Source organism: Salvelinus alpinus, chromosome 35, assembly GCF_045679555.1.
Source record: "Salvelinus alpinus chromosome 35, SLU_Salpinus.1, whole genome shotgun sequence".
Lineage (NCBI taxonomy): Eukaryota > Metazoa > Chordata > Actinopteri > Salmoniformes > Salmonidae > Salvelinus > Salvelinus alpinus.
The window spans coordinates 21,068,666-21,095,152 of NC_092120.1; the positions used below are offsets into that span (position 1 = coordinate 21,068,666).

Below are 26,487 nucleotides of genomic sequence, written 5' to 3' on the forward strand. Positions count from 1 at the left end.
ATAACGAGGCTATATACAGCTCTTTTCGGTCATAAGAGACGGTAGCAGAAACATTATGTACAAAATAACACACAAAATAGCACAATTGGTTAGGAGCCTGTAAACGGCAGCCGTCCCCCTCACCTCAGCCATGTAATAAAACACGTATTACAGTTACAGACAGTCCAAACGGTTGCCGTCTCCTCAGAGCCCATGGTGTATTGCCTTCGTGTGTTGAGCTGAGTACAACCTTTATGAGCGGGCCTCTACTTAAGTGCTCTGCTTCTCCTTCCCTGTATTTGTCTGTGTTCACAAACACTGACACGCACACACACACACACACACACACACACACACACACACACACACACACACACACACACACACACACACACACACACACACACACACACACACACACACACACACACACACAGAGAGCAGAGCAGAGCAGCAGCTGGTAGGCCTGTACTTGTTGCTTTGTTGTGTCTGTGTGTCTGTTCCCTGGGTCCAAGCTCCTGGACATGAGTGGGTCAAAAGCCGCAGCCTCTCTCTGTGAATCATCAGGCTCTAATTAAAAGCTGTGATGTCTCCATAAAGACCAGGCCCGCCAGAGATGGATGGAGAGAGGGAGAGGGGGGAAGAGGGAGATAGAGGGGGGAGTGAGAGAGAGAGAGAGAGAGAGAGAGAGAGAGAGAGAGAGAGAGAGAGAGAGAGAGAGAGAGAGAGAGAGAGAGAGAGAGAGAGAGAGAGAGAGAGAGAGAGAGAGAGAGAGAGAGAGAGAGAGAGAGAGAGAGAGAGAGAGAGAGAGAGAGAGAGAGAGAGAGAGAGAGAGAGAGAGAGAGAGAGAGAGAGAGAGAGAGAGAGGGGAAGAGAGAGGGGATAGAGAGAGATAGAGAGGGAGAGAGAGAGAGAGAGAAAGAGGGGAGAGAGTGGGAGGGGGGAGAGAGATAGAAGGGAGAGAGAGAGAGAGAGAGAGAGAGAGAGAGAGAGAGAGAGAGAGAGTGGAAGAGAGAGGGGAAGAGAGAGATAGAAGGGAGAGAGTGGGAGGGGAAAAGAGAGATAGAGGGGGTGTGAGAGAGAGAGAGAGAGAGAGAGAGAGAGAGAGGGGAGAGAGTGGGAGGGGGGAGAGAGATAGAAGGGGGAGTAAGAGAGAGAGAGAGAGAGAGAGAGAGAGAGAGAGAGAGAGAGAGAGAGAGAGAGAGAGAGAGAGAGAGAGAGAGGAGAGAGAGAGAGAGAGAGAGGGAGAGAGTGAGAGAGAGAGAGAGAGAGAGAGAGAGAGAGAGAGAGAGAGAGAGAGAGAGAGAGAGAGAGAGAGAGAGAGAGAGAGAGAGAGAGAGAGAGAGAGAGAGAGAGAGAGAGAGAGAGAGAGAGAGAGAGAGAGAGAGAGAGAGAGAGAGAGAGAGAGAGAGAGAGAGAGAGAGAGAGAGAGAGAGAGAGAGAGAGAGAGAGAGAGAGAGAGAGGGAGAGAGAGATAGAAGGGGGAGTAAGAGAGAGAGAGAGAGAAAGAGGGGAGAGAGTGGGAGGGGGGAGGTAGAAGGGCTTCTGGTGGCTGAGCCGGTGCAACTGTGCACCAGATGTTCCCAGCCGGCCCCCTTCCCTTCTCCTTACAGCCAGCACACTCAAGGGGGCGGACGCGGGCACGCCGACGTTCCCCTAGAAAATGTGCACAGCTACCACCACGCTAAAATGTTCTCCCGTGTTGTGTGCACTGCACATTGTCTGTCATTCCGATTGTCTTTGTCATATAGTGCTTGCATGTCTGAAAGATGTGTGTATGTTTGAGTGTAAGAGAGAGAAAGAGAGAGAGAGAGAGAAAAGACAAGAGTAGAGTAGAGTAGATAAACATAATTTACACTCTGTCCTTTTCTGCTTGAGGTCTGTTTGTCTGATTGTGTCTGTGTACGTCGGCAAGTGTGTGTGTTTGTGTGTGTTTGCACGTGTGTGTGTGTGTATGTGTGTGTGCTAATACGTGTGTGTGTGTTGGTATGCCATGTGTGGTCTGTATGTGGTGATGGAAGCGTGTGCGGGACACAGTCAGAGAGCTGGAGGTCTGGCAGGCAGAGATGCATCCCGGGCAGGGGCCACACTGGGGCCTTTAGTGCCCTCACAGGGGCCATGGAGAACACATCCCCTCAATGCGAGTCTGTTGAAGCACCGAAGACTGCCTCCGATCTCATCTCTAGATACAGCAACCACTGACAAACCATCAATGCCCTAAAACCTCCAATGAACCCTCAGCAGAGAAGCTGGCTTTACAGCCCTAACCATGTCATGGACAATATCACACTGTGACAGTACATTTCTCCCACTTGTGAAACATGTCGATGGGGACTTGAAACGTTTTCTTTCTGCTCTGCTCCCCCTCCAGTGTGCTGCCACTTTGTTTGTTTGTGTACGTCTGTTTTTGATGGGGCTGTCGCTGTTTAGGCATGTGCCGCCTCATTTCCTCCCAGCCAGAACCTCAGACAGGGAGGCTTTCCTGATCCGTGTTATCTCGCACTCTACGCATACTGCCATGGACAGACACACACACTCGCGTACATACACACGGTCAAAAATCTGGATGGGTTACTTCGTGACACACAAATCATCTTGATTAAGCCCATTAGTAGTCTGTTGTTCCATGGATGTTTCATCATATAACGTGTCAGATTTCGTCTTAACACGTCCCTAAAACGTCATCGCCTTACGTACGAAAATCAAGCAATAATTAATATGGTCATCGCCGTTAAAATCAGTGAAAGAAATGCCTGGGATTTCCATGTTGCAATGTGACTACATGCGTCTAGCCGTTCGGTAAAACGACTAGTTTGCCGGGCCAAAGAGTGGGAGAAAACTCCCCCCTTCCCTCGTTCTTCCTGCTTGGAACCGACCAGATGACAATAACGTGGAGTATGGAGCCCCAGTGAGCACTAATGCACCCCCTCCTCCTCCCTTCTCCTCCACCCCCCTGGTCTTTGAAAGGCCTCCACATGTTTATGGCTCATGCCTGTGGTATGACGATGGATTCTCCATATAAAAGCCAGCAAGGATCATGGGGTGTTTCAAATATTGCTCTCCGAAGACAGTTGCTGACAAAATGACAGCGGCCATATTTATTTTGGTCAGGGAGCAGGGCACTTTGTGGGGAGTTAATCAGAGACTCCCTCCTCCGAAGCCTCCTTTGAGGAATGCAACCACGGCAGAGAAGGACCGGAGACTACTGGTAATGACTTTCTCCTCCTGTGGAAGATTTAACACCGCGAAAAACGCTCGAGAGGCAGAAAAATAAACCCAAAGTTTGGTCAGGGAACCGTCAGTATAAATCAAGTGTTGATTGGCTGGATAATCAATTCCCATCCGGTTAGGAGATGCAAGAAATAACATTATAAGTGCGTATAGGAAAAGGAATGATCTACGGCAGCGACTGGTGGGGACTGAGGATGACTGAAAGCAGAACTTGTGTGTCCATTTGTGAGTGAGACCGCAGCGTTGGCTATAACTGCCATTGGCCCAGGGCTGCAGGCCAATCCAATGGCAGGTTGATGTCTTCCCTTCTGACCCGTCATCCTCTATCTGAGTCTCAGAAGCACGGCAGTAAACACTCTCTAACCTCCCTACCTCGCCATTCTAATATATTTCAAATCTCAAGCTCAGAGGTGAAATGAATGTCACACAGCGCTCAACGATGGCCTCGTTATCACCGAAAGCTACCTGTTCCTGAATATCCTGACTCGTCACATCTTAATGAATGACCTTAATGAATCATTTCAGATACATTACATAGTTCATGCATGTCACCATGTCACCAGCTCTGGAGAACAGCGGTGAATGGTCGATGTCAGAGGGGGACAGAGCTGCCCCTGTGGCCGCGAGGAGAGGGCGAGGCGGGAAGCGTTAGGGCGCGGCACTTCTGAAGGCCCCACTTAGTGGCTACCGTGTCGGCCGTGCCGTGCGGGCTAATTAAATGAAGATTAGGCAATGGCTCTCGCAGTCACAACAGACTGCCGCAAGGGGCGCGCATAATCACTCTGACAGGCCAGCAGCCAATTAGTGCTCTCCGTCTGCCCTGGGAAAGCACTTGGCGGCTCACATTTATCCGGATTTTCCATGATATTACCCGGGCCGGAGTTTGCCTGTTAATCATCGGCCCCATTCCGGATTTGCCACGGAATCATCAGGACTCAGGAATCATCATCTACAAATCATCTCCTTTTTGTTTCGCGAGAGCATTTAAAAGGTTTGGTTGAGTGTGGTGGCAGAGGAAAATCACTTGCTGTTTGGTTTGGACGAGGCCTGTCCCATGAAATTCTCTGTGGAGGAAAAGGAGGGCATTCCATAAGAGAGGAGTTAGCCCTTCAGTAAAAGTCTGTCAGCGTGTGTTCTGCAAACTGGTATGATGGCAGCAGGAGAGGGAACGGGTATGTCTGACAGGCACACAAACATCCAGACATTTGTTGGGGGATATTGGTTTTCCAAACCAACAAACACGAGCCAGATTTGATCAGCGGATAGCCTTTGCCAGCACCTAAATCTCTTGGCTTTCTGACCGTAAACAGGCAAATTCTGTGTGACACAGTACACATACACACACACACTAGAGCTTGTAAGTAAGTACTAGTATGTAAGCATTTCACTGTATGGCTTACACCCGTTGTATTCTGTCATGTGAATCAACTTTGATTTGATTTGACACACACACACAAACACAAGCGAATCCTAGCTTGAGCTTGTTGGTATCACGGACGGTGTGTGTTACAGACAGGCGGCCGCGCTTCCTCCCAAACGGATTTGGGGCAGTCACACTTCTCAGTGCATCGTTTTACAGGAGGACCAAACCGACCGCCACACATGGTTCCCAGACGGAGACGGCCAGGAGGTCCACAGAGCTGCGTGTTCCCTACAGAACCACACTGCAGAACCACACTGGGGTAGACAAAATCTAGAAGACCCACACTAAGAGTTAGACAGAGCCTGGTCCACAGCCCTGTGTGTTCACTTCACAACCACACCGGGTTAGACAGAACCTGTGGACACACTGAGGTGGCAGCTAAACACAAAGCTGCTGCCTATCACTCCCTGTCCGATTCCATAGCTCTTTAACGGCTGATGAAAACCTCACTGGGCCTTCTAGCTTTCACCTAGCCATGTTACTTTATACGGACACTGAAATACTGAAATACTACTAATACTGAAATACTAATACTGTATAACAAGTTACATGTTACCAAAACGTTCAACTTTTTTCATAGGCTGTGATGATTTCTCTACAGGAAAAAAAAGGTACAGTACACATACAGTATGCATTGCACAATTGTACAGACACACACAAGTGGTTTTCCAATGAGAAGCATTTGCTGCCTGGCCAAAGGCAAGGCAAGTGCTCGGGGCCTGTTCGGAGAAGTTTAGCTAAGTGTATGATTGATGATAGTGTGATGGAGAGCTTGGCCTCAGATGAGCTCTACAGCAGAGAAGGTTTCTCCTCTTACACACAGGGGAGATCATTATCCCCCACCACACTGGCCTACAACTTCTGCTCCTCTCCGCTTCCAGCACAGGTACCTAACCCAATGACCATAGACAATCATTATGGGGTCTCTCTTTCTCTAACAGTCTACCGTACACTCTCCAAATCCACCCTGTCGCCATGGTGCCCCGGGAGTCTTGCTCATCTCACGTCTCCGTCTTCCTGTGGCTAGAAACGATCCACTCTGGGCTGACTAATTCATTATTTTGCGTACTTACACAGAAAATGCAAAACAAGAGATACACAAATGTCACGCTTGTCAATGACAACTAGGGACTTCGGAGCCGTCTGTCAATCTGAAAGCGGATTTGCAGAGCAGTAGAAAATTAGCCAATGAGTTTCAATGGTGTGTTTGTGTAAGACCTTACTACTCAGCCTAAATCCAAAAACCAGGGATTACAGAAAGATTAAGTAGGCGTTTTTAGAGCTTAAACATTTTAAGTTGTTTACACAGCATCTAATACTATTAAAATGGAATAACCCATCACTTGGAGGTTAGGAGAAAGGGGGGGGGCTGTCTGCAATGAATTTAAGCAGAAAGAGGAAGTTACAGTGTATGAGAGAGAGAGAGAGAGAGAGAGAGAGAGAGAGAGAGAGAGAGAGAGAGAGAGAGAGAGAGAGAGAGAGAGAGAGAGAGAGAGAGAGAGAGAGAGAGAGAGAGAGAGAGAGAGAGAGAGAGAGAGAGAGAGAGAGAGAGAGAGAGAGAGAGAGAGAGAGAGAGAGAGAGAGAGAGAGAGAGAGAGAGAGAGAGAGAGAGAGAGAGAGAGAGAGAGAGAGAGAGAGAGAGAGAGAGAGAGGGAGAGAAATATAGAGATAGAGCGAGAGAAATACAGAGACAGTGAGAGAGAGAGAGAGAGAGAGAGAGAGAGACAGAGAGACAGAGAGACAGAGAGACAGAGAGAGAGAGAGAGAGAGAGAGAGAGAGAGAGAGAGAGAGATATAGAGGTAGAGACAGAGAGAGAGGGAGAGAAATAGAGAGATAGAGCGAGAGACATACAGAGACAGTGACAGAGAGAGAGAGAGAGAGAGAGAGAGAGAGAGCAGAGAGAGAGAAATACAGAGAGACAGAGAGAGAGAGAGAGAGAGAGAGAGAGAGAGAGATATAGAGGTAGAGACAGAGAGAGAGGGAGAGAAATAGAGAGATAGAGCGAGAGAAATACAGAGACAGTGACAGAGAGAGAGAGAGAGAGAGAGAGAGAGAGAGAGACAGAGAGACAGAGAGAAAGAGAGACAGAGAGAGAGAGAGAGAGAGAGAGAGAGAGAGAGAGAGAGAGAGAGAGAGAGATATAGAGGTAGAGACAGAGAGAGAGGGAGAGAAATAGAGAGATAGAGCGAGAGACATACAGAGACAGTGACAGAGAGAGAGAGAGAGAGAGAGAGAGAGAGAGACAGAGAGAGAGAAATACAGAGAGACAGAGAGAGAGAGAGAGAGAGAGAGAGAGAGAGAGATATAGAGGTAGAGACAGAGAGAGAGGGAGAGAAATAGAGAGATAGAGCGAGAGAAATACAGAGACAGTGACAGAGAGAGAGAGAGAGAGAGAGAGAGAGAGAGAGAGAGAGAGAGAGAGAGAGAGAGAGAGAGAGAGAGAGAGAGAGAGAGAGAGAGAGAGAGAGAGAGAGAGAGAGAGAGAGAGAGAGAGAGAGAGAGAGAGAGAGAGAGAGAGAGAGAGAGAGAGAGAGAGAGAGAGAGAGAGAGAGAGAGAGAGAGAGATGGATATGGAGAGATGTACGTGTTACATCTCTGTTTGTAAACCAGAGTCTGATGACAGGATTAATGTTTCTATATTTTTAGGATTGCGGTGGAATCTCCTGAGGGAGAATCCTAATGGCATCAATACTGAGCAGCTTAAGACTCCAGAGAGAGAGAGAGAGAGAGGCCCCAAGAGCAGAATTTAGACAGCTGGAGGTGAATAATAAGAACACGTACATTGACTATTGGCAGAGTGAGGTCAAAGGTCAGAGAAAGATGGAACGCTATCAAGCATTGGAACGAGACGTCAGTGAATACTTAACCCGTTTAAAAGACCCCAAACAAAGCAAAACCTTAAAGCTGAAATCCTTAATGGTGAAACTGTCACGACGATTTGCAATATTACAACAAGGAGGAAGTTACTGCAAACAACAAATACTGTCCCCCCCCCCCCCGTCTCTTCAGCTTGGCAACAAAAACAATAACAACGGTGGTAGGGTAGACGTTGCGTTGTTTCCACCTAATGCAGATTTAATCTTCAACTAAATACATCATTAGTAATCGTAGCCTGGCAAATGAAACAGGACGCCATAACAAAGACATGGCTGGCCAGAGCGACTATGTCATTACTGTGGGTCGGGAGAAATAGAAATTGAAGAACACTTTCTAATCTTTTGGCCCATACATATTGGTTAGAGATTCCTTCTTCCCCAAATGAAAAATGTAAATGTTCCCATTCACAGAACAATCAAACAAAGAGACACTTATACTCTGTATTTTTGGGGGAAAGGTCTGATGCGTATTAGTTGGCAGCACAATATGTCACAGCTTGCCACAAGCTAAGTTTTTTTTTACTAATTTCTCCATGTACTGAATTAGATTTCTGAACGTTGACCATTAATAAATTTTTTGTATTGGATATATATATATAAATATATACAGTATATATTTTTTCCAATTCTTATTGTTGTTGCTGTTGCTTTCCTAGTTGTTATGTACCACTTTGCTTTGGCAACATTGACCTTGTTATCATGCCATTAAAGCATATTGAAGTTGAGGAGAGAGAGAAGTCAGCGTGTCATTGCAGAGGCCAATGGAACAGCTATTAATAAGGCATGTTTATGGCCCGTTTAGCGGAACCACCCTGGGGAGAGAGGAGAGGATGGAAGCAACAGAACAGCAGTCTGTCTACCTACCCTGAGGGAGGGAAGAAGAAGACTGGCACCCAACAGCAGTGGTGGAAAAGGTACCCAGTTGTCATACTTGAGTAAAAATAAAGATACCTTAATAGAAAATGACTCAAGTAAAAGTGAAAGTCACCCAGTAAAATACTACTTGAGTAAGTCTAAAAGTATTTGGTTTTAAATATACTTAAGTATCAAAAGTAAATGTAATTGCTAAAATATACTTAAATATCAAAAGTAAAAGTATAAAAAAAAATTGTTTTCCTTATATTAAGCAAACCAGACGCCACAATTTTCGTGATTTTTTTCTCGTGAATCCAGGACACTCAAATGAGTATGATATGTTATGTTTGGTATGGTGACATAAGACACAATGTTACAGGAAGATGTTACATCTACCCCTGAGTCCAGGTTACAGAGACGCCATGCTGGTCAGAATATACACACTCATATCAACGTGGATAATTGGCTAATATTTGGTTGATGTTGATCCATGAGATTACAACCTATATTAACCCACTCAAAAAGACAGACAAAAGTTAGTTGAATTTCCAATGTCATATCACTATGATTTCAACCATCTAAAAGCACAACCAAATTCCAATTAAAATTATTATTTTATTTTTATTTTTAATTACTCAATGTTTATCACAGTGCTTTCAATCATTTTAAAAGCATGGCAAGGTTCAAATAGGAACACAATGTCAGATATTATGTTTATTTATGCCACATTAATGTGTAATCACTGTGCTTCATCTAATAGCACAACCAAATGACCCGGATTGCAGATTCTGCACAGATTATTACAGTGATTGTGAAGATCTCACAAACCTGCGACAACCTATTCATGCTATCTTGAACATGCACACTTTACATGATTAACATATGACGACATGTATAGTTACAGTAACCTCAAAACGTGGCCATGGATGTGTAACTACTTTTGAGGTTGAATGTTACATTAGTTTGTAAGATAGCCTTAACCTTTAGGCTATTTACTGTAAAAGTAATATTGAATTGTGTTTGGTTGACAACGCAACAAATGATCTAAGTTTAAAAGAGCAGTATCTACAGTACTGCTGGAAAAGTTCCATCTGAGCCTCTGGCTTAATCCCATTCTTCAACTTTTATTTCTGGTTGAGTTGGAGACGTGAATCCAACATGTCATTTGTTAACTGTCGACAAGTTAATAAGCTATTTATTTGACTTCAAAAGTTATATTGAATTGTTTGGTTGTCAACGCAACCAAATATCAACATTTGAAGGAGAGTTATCTTCTGTTTGGATAGTTCCATCTGTGCACTGACTTAGTCTGGCTTTAATTCCAGTTTGTCTACAAATGAATAACTGTGATGTTGGATTCACGTCTCTATCTCAACAACAACAAAAATCTAAGTTAAAGAATAAGTTATAGGACTAAATCAAATCAAATCCAACTTTAAATGCACTTTAATCAAATTAACTTTGATTTGATTCACTCCTATTCTTTTGGTAAACAAACATACATACTGTACTCAACCAGACACGACACGACAGGTTTCTTCATGGCTCCCAAACCAAAAACAGATTTAAATGCGTTGATCAGCTATGTATAGAGCCATGTCATCGTGGGATGCTCTGCCACCAGAGGTGACTCATGCAAAATGTCAGTTTAGCTTAAAAAAAACAGATACAATATTATTTTTTTATCACAGCACCTCCTCTTTCTAAAGATCCAGTTTAACTGTGCTGGATAGAAGAATATGAATAGTAGAATAGTATTTTTGTTGTCTCTTGGTGTCGTAGCAAAGCAGGGCTGTGCTTGGTTAAAATCCTGGATGGGAGACCAAAGGGTAGCTGTAGATAGATAACTTCTCCAGTAAGAGGTGCTGCCGAGCCTATTGTTTTTTCAGATACTGATTATAACGTTGAAGATGTTGTTTTAAAGGTACAAATTCAACATATTTTATACAAGGTTTGTCTATGTTGAAATGTGGTTACTATGATCACATAATCCTGTGGTTGAAGTTTCACCCTCAAGACAACAGTTTACTTTGATAACTTTTTTCAAATCCAATGTATTTTCCACGTAGATTCCCCACGTCACAATATGTTGACAAATTACGTTGAAACAACTTTGATTCAACCAATTTATGCCCATTGGCTAGAGAGGTCAACATCAGTAGAGAAAAGAAATTGAAACATGGTGGTGGAAGGAAAAACTATATCATATTGTTTATACAGTACGGTGAGATGTCATGAAAATATCAGACACGCTTCAGACGCATCCTCGCATTTCGCTGAGAAATGCTTTGTTTCTTGACGTCCTTGACATTATCTGGGCTTTGACTATCTATCTCCATGTATATTTTCTCGATGAGGGATTATGTCTCTCAGAAGACACTGAGGAAGAAAGATCCTTGACTCTAGCTGTGCCATGTGCGTCAGAGTTAAGATGGGTGACATGAATCTGTAAATGACTTCCAGTATTATTTAAGCACATGGAAATGCAAGCCGGAGGCAATCAGATAAACATTACCATAAATAGTGTATACCTACATACACGTAAAATATATATATATATATATATATATATATATATATATATATATATATATATACACACAGTTGAAGTCGGAAGTTTACATACACCTTAGCCAAATACATTTAAACTCAGTTTTTCACATTTCCTGACATCTAATCCTAGTAAAAAGTCCCTGTCTTAGGTCAGTTAGGATCACCACTTCATTTTAAGAATGTGAAATGTCAGAATAATAGTAGAGAGAATGATTTCAGCTTCATCACATTCCTGGTGGGTCAGAAGTTTACATACACTCAATTAGTATTTGGTAGCATTGCCTTTAAAATGTTTAACTTGGGTCAAACGTTTTGGGTAGCCTTCCACAAGCTTCCCACAATAAATTTGCTGAATTTTGGCCCATTCCTCCTGACAGAGCTGGATAACTGAGTCAGGTTTCTAGTTCTCCTTGCTCGCACACGCTTTTTCAGTTCTGCCCACAAATTTTCTATAGGATTGAGGTCAGGGCTTTGTGATGGCCACTCCGATACCTTGACTTTGTTGTCCTTAAGCCATTTTACCACAACTTTGGAAGTATGCTTGGGGTCATTGTCCATTTGGAACACCCATTTGCGACCAAGCTTTAACTTCCTGACTGATGTCTTGAGATGTTGCTTCAATATATCCACATAATTTTCCTTCCTCATGATATCATCTATTTTGTGAAGTGCACCAGTCCCTCCTGCAGCAAAGCACCCCCACAACAATGTGCTACCTACTGTGCTTCACGGTTGTGATGGTGTTCTTCGGCTTGCAAGCTTCCCCTTATTCCTCCAAACATAACAATGGTCATTATGGCCAAACAGTTCTATTTTTGTTTCATCAGACCAGAGGACATGTCTCCAAAAAGTACTATCTTTGTCCACATGTGCAGTTGCAAACGGTTTTGGAGCAGTGGCTTCTTCCTTGCTGAGCGGCCGTTCAGGTTATGTCGATATAGGACTCGTTTTACTGTGGCTATAGATACTTTTGTGCCTGTTTCCTCCAGCATCTTCAGAAGGTCCTTTGCTGTTGCTCTGGGATTGATTTGCACTTTTCGCACCAAAGTATGTTCATCTCTAGGAGACAGAACACATCTCCCTCCTGAGCGGTATGACGGCTGCGTGGTCCCATGGTGTTTATACTTGCGTACTATTGTTTGCACAGATGAACGTGATACATTCAGACGTTTGGAAATTGCTCCCAAGGATGAACCAGACTTGTGGAGGTCTACAATGTTTTTTCTGAGGTCTTGGCTGATTTCTTTTGATTTTCCAATGACGTCAAGCAAAGAGGCACTGAGTTTGAAGGTAGGCCTTGAAATACATCCACAGGTACACCTCCTATTGCTTCTAAAGTCAGGACATCATTTTCTGGAATTTTTAAGCTGTTTAAAGGCTTAGTGTACACTTAGTGTATGTAAACTTCCACTGGAATTGTGATACAGTGAATTATAAGTGAAATAATCTGTCTGTAAACAATTGTTGGAAAAATGACATGTGTCATGCACGTAGTAGATGTCCTAACCGACTTGCCAAAACTATAGTTTGTTAATAAGAAATTTGTGGAGTGGTTGAAAAACGAGTTTTAATAACTCCAACATAAGTGTATGTAAACTTCCGACTTCAACTGTACAGTCGTTGCCAAAAGTTTTGAGAATGACACAAATATTACAAATATTCACAAAGTCTGCTGCCTCAGTTTGTATGATGGCAATTTGCATATACTCCAGAATGTTATGAAGAGTGATCAGATGAATTGCTATTAATTGCAAAGTCCCTCTTTGCCATGCAAATGAACTGAATCCCCCAAAAACATTTCCACTGCATTTCAGCCCTGCCACAAAAGGACCAGCTGACATCATGTCAGTGATTCTCTCGTTAACACAGGTGTGAGTGTTGACGAGGACAAGGCTGGAGATCACTCTGTAATGCTGATTGAGTTTGAATAACAGACTGGAATCTTCAAAAGGTGGGTGGTGCTTCGAATCATTGTTCTTCCTCTGTCAACCATGGTTACCTGCAAGGAAACACATGCCATCATCATTGCTTTGCACAAAAAGAGCTTCACAGGCAAGGATATTGCTGCCAGTAAGATTGCACTTAAATCAACCATTTATCGGATCATCAAGAACTTCAAGGAGAGCGGTTCAATTGTTGTTAAGAAGGCTTCAGGACACCCAAGAAAGTCCAGCAAGCGCCAGGACTGTCTCCTAAAGTTGATTCAGCTGCGGGATCGGGGCACCACCAGTACAGAGCTTGCTCAGGAATGGCAGCAAGCAGGTGTGAGTGCATCTTCACGCACAATAAGGCGAAGACTTTTGGAGGATGGCCTGGTGTCAAGAAGGGCAGCAAAGAAGCCACTTCTCTCCAGGAAAAACATCAGGGACAGACTGATATTCTGCAAAAGGTACAGGGATTGGACTGCTGAGGACTGGGGTAAAGTCATTTTCTCTGATGAATCCCCTTTCCGATTGTTTGGGGCATCCGGAAAAAAAGCTTGTCCGGAGAAGACAAGGTGAGCGCTACCATCAGTCCTGTGTCATGCCAACAGTAAAGCATCCTGAGACCATTCATGTGTGGGGTTGCTTCTCAGCCAAGGGAGTGGGCTCACTCACAATTTTTCCTCAGAACACAGCCATGAATAAAGAATGGTACCAACACATCCTCTGAGAGCAACTTCTCCCAACCATCCAGGAACAGTTTGGTGATGAACAATGCCTTTTCCAGCATGATGGAGCACCTTGCCATAAGGCAAAAGTAACTAAGTGGCTCGGGGAAAAAAACATCGATATTTTGGGTCCATGGCCAGGAAACTCCCCAGACCTTAATCCCATTGAGAACTTGTGGTCAATACTCAAGAGGCGGGTGGACAAACAAAACCCCACAAATTCTGACAAACTCCAAGTATTGATTATGCAAGAATGGGCTGCCATCAGTCAGGATGTGGCCCAGAAGTTAATTGACAGCATGCCAGGGCGGATTACAGAGGTCTTGAAAAAGAAGGGTCAACACCGCAAATATTGACTCTTTGCTTCAATATTGACTCTTTGCTTCAATATTGACTCTTTGACTCTTTGCTTCATGTCAACTTCATGTAATTGTCAATAAAAGCCGTTGACGCTTATGAAATGCTTGTAATTATACTTGAGTATTCCATAGTAACATCTGACAAAAATATCTAAAGACACTGAAGCAGCAAACTTTGTGGAAATTAATATTTGTGTCATTCTCAAAACTTTTGGCCACGACTGTACATATATTTCCTGTCTCATTTTAATCCATAGCAATCTAACCCAATACGTATCCCAAATACTGGTGTTCAGTGGGAAGAAATGACATGCAGTCCAAATGATATTTTCTTAACCCAGCCTTTCTTCCGTGTCACTCGGGATTCTACTCTAGTTCACACTCTAACTGATTTTCTTGTTGGGTTGTATTGTTGTAAAGAATTAGTTCATTAATTATTTAGAAGAAAAAAACATACATTGTGGTTATAGCCTGGGAATAATCCTATTTACGTCTTGAGACGTAATTTGTTATATTGCGCAGCAAAGCCATGGTGTATTAGATAGCATTGGAGGGCTTTACTGCCCAAAGTCTCTGGAATATGTTGTAATTTAAAAGGTCAACTGGGAGGTATTTAATAATGAACCCGGGCGTAATGAGGCCTTTCCATGAACCTCTTGATCTTCATCCACCGGCGTGGACCACTTCCTGGTCACCTGCACACCAAAGGGAAAGACAGACATTCCTCCCATTGGATTACTCTTCATTATCACTTATGGGAAGTGATTATTTTACAATGTCAGTCGGTCTGGAACTGGGACTGGGTCCATGCTGCCTGCCTGAAATGAATCTCTGTGCTGTGTGGAACCCTGAGGATTCCTTCTTCTTTTCTTTCCTGGCATTCCCTTATCCCGCTCGACTTAAATGGCTTCCATTTTACATAGTATTTATTTAAACAGCTTGACATGGACGAGTCTTTCGTTTCACAGGCTTAGTTTTGGGGGATAGGATTTTTCACTACCACTTGAGCGGCTTGAGGGTCGGGGAGTTAAAACTTCTTGCAACTATAGGGGGTGCTGTTCCGCATTAGCATATTTGGGTCTCCAAATTAAACTGCCTCGTGCTAAATTCTTGATCGTACAATATGCATATTATTGTTATTATTGGATAGAAAACAGTCTATAGTTTCTATAGGAGTTGAAATTTTGTCTCTGAGTGGTACAGAACAATTTTTACAGCACTTTTCATGACAGGGTTCAGATTTCAGAAATTTTTACCTCTGATCTGGGGTCTGTTTATAAGGCCACAGTGAATGCTATGAAGAAACCGACACTGCCTACGTCTTCCTCTGGGTGTCTGTACGTCATCACGTTTTCAATGGAATCGATGGGACGTTCTCAGCCATTATAAAAGACGAAAATGTACAGAGACCACCCTTTCTCAACGTGCGCCTGAAGCGTCAAGGCCATCGGACCTGCCTCGTTCCAAATCGTTTTCTAACCAGCAGTATTTCTCCGGTCATGTTTTCAGTCGTTATAGTTGTTAAAAACATCATAAGGTAGTGAATTTTAACCGTTTTATAGCAATTTATATCCGTTTAGTGCGATTCTGAGGAATTTATTTGTCGTGCACTTTCTAGCTTTGGGAACGTTTCGCGGTCTCGGTCGTTGTTAGTGGACATTTCGAAGGACAGAGGACATCTATCGACCAAAAGACGTTTATAACATAGAAAGGATACATTGCCCAAGAATATGATGGAAGATCAGCTCAAAGTAAGCAATATTTAATATGATAAACCGTGTTTCTGTCGAAATATTTTAAACGCATTTATCGCCATTTTGTTTGGTATAGCTTCACTTGGCCAACCCTGTATTGAAAAGTAAGGATAATTTTAAAAATGTAAATCAGCGGTTGCATTAAGAACTAATTTGTCTTTCGATTCCTGTCAACCCTGTATTTTTTAGTCAAGTATATGATTAGCTTTTAATTAAACTAGATCACTCTGATAGATGACGTCAGACATATTGAGGCTTGATTTCCTAGTATTTTTATTGTGTAACCACGGTTTTGTATGGCTAAATATGCACCTTTTCGAACAAACTGTATATGTATGTTGTAAAATGATGTTACAGGAGTGTCATCGGAAGAATTCTGAGAAGGTTAGTGAAAAAATTAATATCTTTTGGCGGTGATTACGTTATAGCGCTCTTTGGCTGGAATCGATGCTCTGGTAACGTTTTCACATGTAGTATGCTAACTTATCGATTTATTGTGTTTTCGCTGTAAAACGCTTAGAAAATCTGAAATATTGTCTGGAATCACAAGATCTGGGTCTTTCCATTGCTATGCTTTGTCTATTCTTATGAAATGTTTTATGATGAGTAAATTGGTCATACACGTTGCTCTATCTAGTAATTCTAGTCGATTTGCGATGGTCGGTGCAATTGTAAACTGTGATTTCTACCTGAAATATGCACTTTTTTCTAACAAAAACTATCCTATACCATGAATATGTTATCAGACTGTCATCTGAAGAGGTTTTTTCTTGGTTAGTGGATATCAATATCTTAGTTGAGCCGAATTGGTGATAGCACCTGAAGGAGTAAGAAACTGATGGAGTTAGAATAGTGGTGTATTTTGCTAACGTGTTTAGCTAATAGATTTACATATTTTGTCTTCCCTGTAAAACATTTTAAAAATCTGAAATGGTGGCTTTATTCACAAGATCTGTATCTTTCATCTGGTGTCTTGGACTTGTGATTTAATGATATTTAGATGCTACTATCTACTTCTGAAGCTATGCTATCTATGCTAATCAGTGTGTGGGGGGTGGGGGGTGATCCCGGATACGGGGTTGAGGTTCGGTAAAGGTTAACAGTTCCGTTTAAGTACAAAACTCAACTTTATGATACGAGCCACCTCTGCCATTCTTGTAACCAAAAGGAGCACACAGCAACGACCACAGACAACTTTAACTACACAACTAAATTGAAGCTATTCCCAGAAACATTGAATGGGGTGAAGACACTAATAGATGACCGTATCAACCATGAGACAGGAGTGATAAGCGAGGTCAACGTTAGAGGCCCCCACACTCGGTTTCTACAGGCTAGCAGAAAAATAGCTTTGCTATGCATTCAATTGAGACTTTTCACAATAACTCCCCATCACTGACCTCATACTAAATAATTGATGCCAGTAACACAGGCCCAACAATGCCAGGTTTTAATTAAAGAAGACCATAAAATACCTTTGGAAAAGGTCAAGCAAGCAGTGCTAAATTAGGGGGAGGGAAATTCCTAAAGAAAAAATCAGGACAGGGGACAGGAACACATAATCACCCCACTGGGCACACACTATTTGAATCAATGTTGTTTATACATCATTTCAATGTTTCCACGTCGGTTTCACTGGGCACAGATGTTAATTCAACGTATTTTCAACGTTGGTTCCACGCACATGGCCCAGCTAGAGTCAAGAAACTGCCCAGTGGGACAGTTTCCAAGCCAGAAAGCACTGCCTGCCTCAATATTGCTGCAATAGGAGAGACGATCATGGTTTATTTCAAGTTTATTTACTCTCTCACCACCTCACTAAATGGTACTCGGATTTAACATGCAATACCAAAAATGGTGGAAAATCCTGGAGAGAGTAGGATATTTTCCAGCTTTTTTTGAACAATGTTCTTTTTCATAATTTTCCGGAAGGCTTGAACCCAATCTGCCATTCTGCCACTATAACTCCTATATCTCCTTGTTTTGCCTAAGGAAGCGTATACACAGCACATCCTAATCCGAAATCACATTGACTGAGTTAGGGACATATTTGAGTTTGGGACAACTTTTCTGTCATCACCTCGTCAATAAGCACACTTGACTGAGGCCATCGCTCTAAATGGTGTGTTTGGATCATCTGTGAAGAACTGAATACCTTCAGAAAAAATATTTTCCTAGCTGTATTTACACAAAAAATATTTCCAGATCTGACTTCTCATTTAATGGTCGACGTACATGCTGTGCGTACCGCAAATAACTTTCAAATGGACGGGAGGGAACAGAGAGTGCCATTGAGGAAACCTGCAGTTCATACTTTGAAGAATTCCACTGAAGAGAGAGAGAGAGAGAGAGAGAGAGAGAGAGAGAGAGAGAGAGAGAGAGAGAGAGAGAGAGAGAGAGAGAGAGAGAGAGAGAGAGAGAGAGAGAGAGAGAGAGAGAGAGAGAGAGAGAGAGAGAGAGAGAGAGAGAGAGAGAGAGAGAGAGAGAGAGAGAGAGAGAGAGAGAGACAGAGACAGAGACAGAGACAGAGACAGAGACAGAGACAGAGACAGAGACAGAGACAGAGACAGAGACAGAGACAGAGACAGAGACAGAGACAGAGACAGAGACAGAGACAGAGAGAGAGAGAGAGATATACCCAGAAAAACCTGGTGAGCTGGCTTGAATGGGGCGGCCATGGAAAAATACTGATATTTCATGCATGAAAACGCCACTGTGCACCTAAAAACCAAAAGGTCAAAAAAAAAGCAGAACGTGGTGGGTTTGTGTTTGAGGGACACGCAGGGTTAATGTGGGCTAGAGCAGCAGACATACCTGGTGGAACTCTGAGACCAGAAAGGGGAAATGGTTTCTCCCAAGAGGGAGTTCTGGCCCCTTACCCGAGATACAAGTCTCTAAAACACAGGTGTCAAACTCATTCCACGGACGGTCGAGTGTCTGCAGGTTTTCGCTCCTCCCTTGTACTTGTTTGATGAATTAAGGTCCCTAATTAGTAAAGAACTCCCCATACCTGGTTGTCTAGGCCTTAATTGAAAGAAAAAAAGAAAAAAAAACATGCAGACACTAGGCCCTCCACGGAATGAATTTGACACCGCGGCTCTAAAGCACTATAATCCTCGAGGAGAGACTTGCACATGACAGATACACCACAGACCAAAAACACCCAAAAGATAGAGATGGACGACACAGACACACACATTATTCATCTACCCACCCGAACAGCTGTCTGCCAATATGACGTTACGTCTTACCTCTCCTGCAGTGCCTAATGGCCATTTTGCATCTCTTTGACTCGGCGATGGTGGGGCAGGGTATCGTGTCCTTGGGCGGCTTCTTCACGATGTGCCGCGTCCGGGTCTCCAGACCCCACTTGAAGCCGCAGGTTTTGTTTCTCCTGGTGCAGGACCCCCACTCGCTCCACTGGCCCACCTCGCAGCCTTCTGTGTGGGGAGAGACATGAGTCATTAAAGGGTAGCGCCAGGGAGACTCGATGGAGGGTCCAAATCAAGGTTTACTACAGTACATAGTGAAAAGACTAGGATGGCCATAACCTCTTGGTGTGTGGTCCTTTCCATCCTTCTACTGTTTCATTCAAAAATATATACAAGAGGTTAGAAGGTAAAAGACTGTTGGGTAAAGTCAATCAGTTCTAGGAGATCCTGCCTCAATGTGATCCACATTGTCGACTTTCCACATTTCAAACACAGTATGAATTACTCCAAAAAGACACACTATTCCCTATATAGTGCACTACTTTGGACCGGAGCCCAGTAGCGCACCACATAGGGAATACGGAGCTATTTCAGACACACATATGTCTTCGCTGTTTCCCGTCTTACCTCCACACTCCATGGTGTCCTCCAGGGGCGCAAAGCCCTCTGGGCACTTCTCGGAGCAGCGCCCTTTGTGCAGGTAAAACCCTGCCTTGCACATGGTGCAGAAGTCTTTACTGAAGCAGGACTCACAGTTATCTATCCTGCACCCTGTGGGAGGAAGAGGAGACGAGATGAGAGGCGACGCGGGGAGAGGAGGGGAAGTGAAGAGAGGAGAGAAGAGGTCTCGGCGAGGCCAGGGCTAGGCAGCGGTACAGTACAGTATACACTCGTACCATCTGGAGTTGATAGAAGACTAAGGGGGTTTGGGGAAGGAGATGGAGTTCTTGAAAGGACTACCGCCCCCCTCCAAAAGAAAGCCTCTGTGTTGATGTCCTGTGAATCATATAATCATATATCTCCAGGGCTGTGCTGTATTTCAGCACACTCGGTTTTCAGTGTGAGCGGGTGAAGAGTGCGAACTGCGAAATAACAACAGCAAAGTTGGTGAAACATTACCTCACCGTGACCCCTTTCAACACAGGCAGGAAAACAGACCACTAGCATGACATCCAACAGTCTGGAGACAACACAGAGGTCTGGGCCTCTGGTTCTCATGTCCTAGCCATGAATGGGTTTGAGGGATTCCATTTTGTTTTGGTGGGTGGATTCTATTTTGTTTTGGTTTTAAATGTATTTTTTAAGAAAGTTAGTGTTACCCATGCCTCCAATTCATGTTTGATATGGCTTATTCTAAGCTTTGTGTTATCAGACATTACATCATTGATGGGGGTAAGAATGAACTTTTTGTGATTAGGAAGCTGGCATACAGCTGTGATAGAATCCTCGGTTTTGTGTTAGTTTGGGTTGGGGAACAAAAACATTGCGAGCCCCTGCCAAACTAACTAACCAACGCTGATGTCTTTGGTGAGAAACACAACGCCACACTTATCGTCCCACGCCCCACCCTGCCGGGCTGAAACGCAGCACTGTGCGGCGAGGGCGACGTGTCATCAAGCCTTTTACTCTACAAATAGCACGTTCAGGCAGGGGCCCAAATTACACGAGCCGCACCGACAGGGCGACGAACTGGGCTGCATGATTAAAAGGAAGCCCTCACCCGAGCTGTCTAATTGATGACACTCCTCAGAATCCCTAAGTCGCCTGATTGGTTGGCTAACCCCAATCTATATTAGAGGAGGCTGGTGGGAGGACCTATAGGACGATGGGCTAATTGTAATGGCTGGAATGGAATAAATGGAACGTATCAAGCATATCAAACATATAGAAACCACATGTTTGACTCTGTTCCATTAATTCCATTTCAGACATGACAATGAGCCCATCCTCCTATAGCTCCTCCCACCAGCCTCCACTGACCTATAGGCTAGCCAACTAGCAGCAGTCATCTCTATCACTTGCTCAACTAGACTTTCTCAGGTATGGCGGTGACATCTGGTCTTCTCTGTGTCTCCCGGAGAGTCACCATGTGTGCATGTGAGTGTGTGATTGTGTGTTGAAGTAATTATCCACATGTAACAGATACAGAGTACAAGGCCCAAGACTCTTTTATCTAGGACCCTATTGCGGGCCCGGAGATGGTTCTCACAATCACGCCCCTTAATTACACCATCTCCAGCTAACCATCGGGCCTCCTCTGCTCACTCTGCATTCCTCCGCAACGACTGAGGTCCCTCCCCTTTTCACTTTGAACCCCTAAGTATGGCCTCCACCCACTCACTCTGTCTCTCACGCTTTTCCAATCCTGACCAGTCTAAACAAACCCGCCGCAAACACACACATAAGTACACACGTACACACATATACACACACGTCACGTCATGTACACACACAAATGTACACACGTGTACACACACACACACACATAATGGAAACACACAGCCTTACACACACACACACACACACACACACACATACACACACACACACACACACACACACACACACACACACACACACACACACACACACACACACACACACACACACACACACACACACACACACACATATACAAACAGACACACACACAAACACGTCACATACACTAACCACACTCAAATCAGAGTTGGTTGTGGACACACCCATCGCGCTGTCGCCCCTGTTGCCTACCTTCTGAAAAGATGACAGGATGACAAGATGTTCGAATACCAGCCTCCACACCGTTCTTGATTCTTTACTTAGATACATATATTTGCTCTCTGGCTGGTCATTGGCATAATGCTTGATTATCACCCTCATCAACGTTTAATGAATGATGTTCCTGACGCGATATGTATAGGCCTACTGTAGACCTATATCCAGAGGTTTAATGGAGAAAGAACACAAATAAAAATGTATATATATATATATATATATATATATATATATATCATACAGTTGAAGTTGGAAGTTTACATACACCTTTGACAAATACATTTAAACTCAGTTTTTCACAATTCCTGACATTTAATCTGTGTAAAAATTCCCTGTCTTAGGTCAGTTAGGATCACCACTTCATTTTAAGAATGTGAAATGTCAGAATAATAATAGTAGAGAGAATGATTTGTTTCAGCTTATTTCTTTCATCACATTCCCAGTGGGTCAGACGTTTACATACACTCAATTAGTATTTGGTAGCAATGCCTTTAAATTGTTTAACTTGCGTTTTGGGTAGCCTTCCACAAGCTTCCCACAATAAGTTGGGTGAATTTTGGCCCATTCCTCCTGACAGAGCTGGTGTAACTGAGTCAGGTTTGTAGGCCTCCTTGCTTGTACACGCTTTTTCAGTTCTGCCCCAAATATTTCTATAGGATTGAGGTCAGGGCTTTGTGATGGCCACTCCAATACCTTGACTGTGTTGTCCTTAAGCCATTTTGCCACAACTCTGGAAGTATTCTTGGGGACAATGTCCATTTGGAAGACCCATTTGCGACCATGCTTTAACTTCCTGACTGATGTCTTGAGATGTTGCTTCAATATATCCACATAATTGTTCTTCCTCATGATGCCATCTATTTTGTGAAGTGCACCAGTCCCTCCTGCAGCAAAGCACCCCCACAACTTGATGCTGCCACCCTCGTGCTTCAGGTTTGGATGGTGTTCTTCGGCTTGCAAGCTTCCCACTTTATCCTCCAAACATATCAACGGTCATTATGGCCAAACAGTTCTATTTTTGTTTTATCAGACCAGAGGACATTTCTCAAAAAAGTACGATCTTTGTCCCCATGTGCAGTTGCAAACTGTAGTCTGGCTTTTTTATGGAGGTTTTGGAGCAGTGACTTCTTCCTTGCTGAGCGGCCGTTCAGGTTATGTCGATATAGGACTCGTTTTACTGTGGATATAGATACTTTTGGACCTGTTTTCTCCAGCATCTTCACAAGGTCCTTTGCTGTTGTTCTGGGATTGATTTGCACTTTTTGCACCAAAGTACATTCATCTCTAGGAGACAGTACGTGTCTCCTTCCTGGGCGGTATGACGGCTGCGTGGTCCCATGGTGTTTATACTTGCGTACTATTGCTTGTACAGATGAACGTGGTACCTTCAGGCGTTTGGAAATTGCTCCCAAGGGTGAATTAGATTTGTGGAGGTCTACAAAAAAAATTCTGATGTCTTGGCTGATTTCTTTTGATTTTCCCATGATGTCAAGCAAAGAGGCACTGAGTTTGAAGGTAGGCCATCCACAGGTACACCTCCAAATGACTCAAATTATGTCAATTAGCCTATCAGAAGCTTCTAAAGCCATGATATCATTTTCTGGAAAATGTTTGTGTACGTAAACTGCTGACCCACTGGATTTGTAATACAGTGAATTATAAGTGAAATAATTTGTCTGTAAACAATTGTTGGAAAAATTACTTGTGTCATGCACAAAGTAGATGTCCTGACCGACTTGCCAAAACTATAGTATGTTAACAAGAAATTTTTGGAGTGGTTGAAAAACGAATTTGAATGACTCCAACCTAAGTGTATGTAAACTTCCGACTTAAACTGTATATATATATATATATATATATATACACATACATATGTGTATATATAAGTATGTGTGTATGTATCCATGTGTGTGTGTGTATGTATGTATATATGTAATGTATGTATACATAATATATTTGTCATGTGAATGCTGTATATAAAAGTACCATGTCGGTAGTATGTCAAATGTAATATGTCAAATGTATGTTGGTGAAGAAAAAAGCTGGAAAAGAAGTTACAAAAAAAACATGTTTAATCTTTGGGACATGAATAAAATCAGCTAAATGATCTAATGGTAAAAGCACAGTGCAACCTAGGGCAATATAATGTCATTTAATATACGCTTTTATCCAAAAGAAAAGAGAGAAACTCTCCGGAGGTGACAACCATATGTGACAACCAGCTGGGATTTGCAGAAACGGGATGTTGGGGTAGGAACAGTGTAAATTCAGTGCTACTGGAACGATGTACGGATGTGGTACATGGAGGCATACAACAGACACTCTCAGATTCAAGAGGTGGTCTGAGGCATGCCTGTAAGACCTCACTGCACTCCTGGGTCGTGTTCATTAGGGCACACTGTTGGGCAATTCTACGGTAACAGAGTATATGCTGAGACTCTGATTTTTTTTACTTTAAAATGCATATCCAACAAAAAACAATGATTGCAAAGTTAACGAGACCATACAACTCTATGCACGAGCACAACTTTTAGCAATTTCCACTGAACATTTTACTAAAAAACATTTACTTGACGAACCGTGCTGATGCAAAGTTTGGTAACAGAACGACGCCACAAACAGCACAAAACGTCATTCTGTGTGTTTAACGTTGCAATCATTGGTTTTTGCTGGATATACTGTACATTTTAAAGTGAAAAATCGGAGTCTCAGCATCACTCTGTTACAGTGGAATTGCCCTACACTGAACAAGTACAAATAGTTTTAATCCGTTTGGTACCGATTGAAGACAACCTAGATATAGAACAATAGAAACTACACATGGAAGGATGCCAACATTTACAATATAGACATGTCTGCCTTCTCACCATCTCATCCATGGTCCAACAAATCACACACACACTTGCTTATCTCTTGCTTGATAAACACACTGGACCAATAGAGTTACGCAGTGCTGTAGAGATTTTGGCATGGAATGAGTGAAACTGGGGAGGTAAGGCAGAGGCCCACACAAATGCAGGATGCACTCGCTCTCCTCTCCCTCCTCCCTACTTTTTTGTTGTTGTTGTTGAGCTCTCCTATTTGTTCCCGCTGAAATTAGATATCGGTGGGGCTCGGTGTCAATACACGTCAGGCCCAAGACAGGGACCCAACAGCCAATAAATCAAAGGAGTAAATTGGAAAGCAGCGCTCCTCTTTACCCCTCAAACACAAGCCTTCCCAGGCCTGTCATCACCTCAGTCTTTTTCTCTCTTTTGCTCTGAAGAAATAAAAGAAAAAAGAACATCTCAAGCACCGGCATATTGTGCAACCTGCTGTTATTGACAACAAACAGGAGTAAGACGCTGGTACACCGAAACACACACGAGTGCCACAACGTTAAAGTTCATCTCACAATATAGATGTCAAAAACAAGCTTATAGTCAAATTTATTAGCAAACACCGGTGGTAGCGATTCCTGTCCTACTCCTTATCAGATATAATAAATTAAGATACGGCATTCCTTTACCGATATATGACATATGCATATACAGTTCAAGTCGGACGTTTACATACACTTAGGCTGGAGTCATTAAAACTCGTTTTTCAACCACTCCACAAATTTCTTGCTAACAAACTATAGTTTTGGCAAGTCGGTTAGGACATCTACTTTGTGCATGACACAAGTAATTTTTCCAACAATTGTTTACAGACAGATTATTTCACTTAAAATTCATTGTATCACAATTCCAGCGGGTCAGAAGTTAACATACACTAAGTTGACTGTGCCTTTAAACAGCTTGGAAAATTCCAGAAAATGATGTTATGGCTTTAGAAGCTTCTGATAGGCTAATTGACATCATGAGTCAATTGGAAGTGTATCTGTGGATGTATTTCAAGGCCTACCTTCAAACTCAGTGCCTCTTTGCTTGACATCATGGGAAAATCTAAAGAAATTAGCCAAGACCTCAGAAAAAAAATTGTAGACCTCCACAAGTCTGGTTCATCCTTGGGAGCAATTTCCAAACGCCTGAAGGTACCACGTTCATCTGTACAAACAATAGTACGCAAGTATAAACCCCATGGGACCACGCAGCCGTCATACCGCTCAGGAAGGAGACGCGTTCTGTCTCCTAGAGATGAATGTACTTTGGTGCGAAAAGTGCAAATCGATCCCAGAACAACAGCAAAGGACCTTGTGAAGATGCTGGTGGAAACAGGTACAAAAATATCTATATCCACAGTAAAACGAGTCCTATATCGACATAACCTGAAAGGCCGCTCAGCAAGGAAGAAGCCACTGCTCCAAAACCGTTTGCAACTGCACATGTGGACAAAGATGGTACTTTTTGGAGAAATGTCCTCTGGTCTGATGAAACAAAAATAGAACTGTTTGGCTATAATGACCATCGTTATGTTTGGAGGTAAAAGGCGGAGGCTTGCAAGCCAAAGAACACCATCACAACCGTGAAGCACCGGGGTGGCAGCATCATGTTGTGGGGGTGCTTTGCTGCAGGAGGGACTGGTGCACTTCACAAAATAGATGGCGTCATGAGTGAGGAAAATTATGTGGATATTTTGAAGCAACATCTCAAGACATCAGTCAGGAAGTTAAAGCTTGCTCGCAAATGGGTCTTCCAAATGGACAATGACCCCAAGCATACATCCAAAGTTGTGGCAAAATGGCTTAAGGACAACAAAGTCAAGGTATTGGAGTGGCCATCACAAAGCCCTGACCTCAATTCTATAGAAAATTTGTGGGCAGAACTGAAAAAGCATGTGCGAGCAAGGAGGCCTACAAACCTGACTCAGTTACACCAGCTCTGTCAGGAGGAATGGGCCAAAATTCACCCAACTT

The 26,487-nt window shown here is 43.2% G+C and overlaps 1 protein-coding gene across 1 annotated transcript in view; it reads right to left on the reverse strand.

Annotated features, from left to right (window-relative positions):
• LOC139564456 (R-spondin-2-like) overlaps positions 1 to 26,487 on the reverse strand; it is an 86,096-nt gene that overhangs the window by 9,973 nt on the left and 49,636 nt on the right. The window contains exons 4-5 of the mRNA XM_071383987.1: positions 19,521 to 19,664; positions 18,933 to 19,121 (exon numbers count right to left, since the gene is read on the reverse strand). Coding sequence (XP_071240088.1) covers positions 18,933 to 19,121; positions 19,521 to 19,664 — 333 coding nt within the window. The remainder of the gene's footprint in view (positions 1 to 18,932; positions 19,122 to 19,520; positions 19,665 to 26,487) is intronic.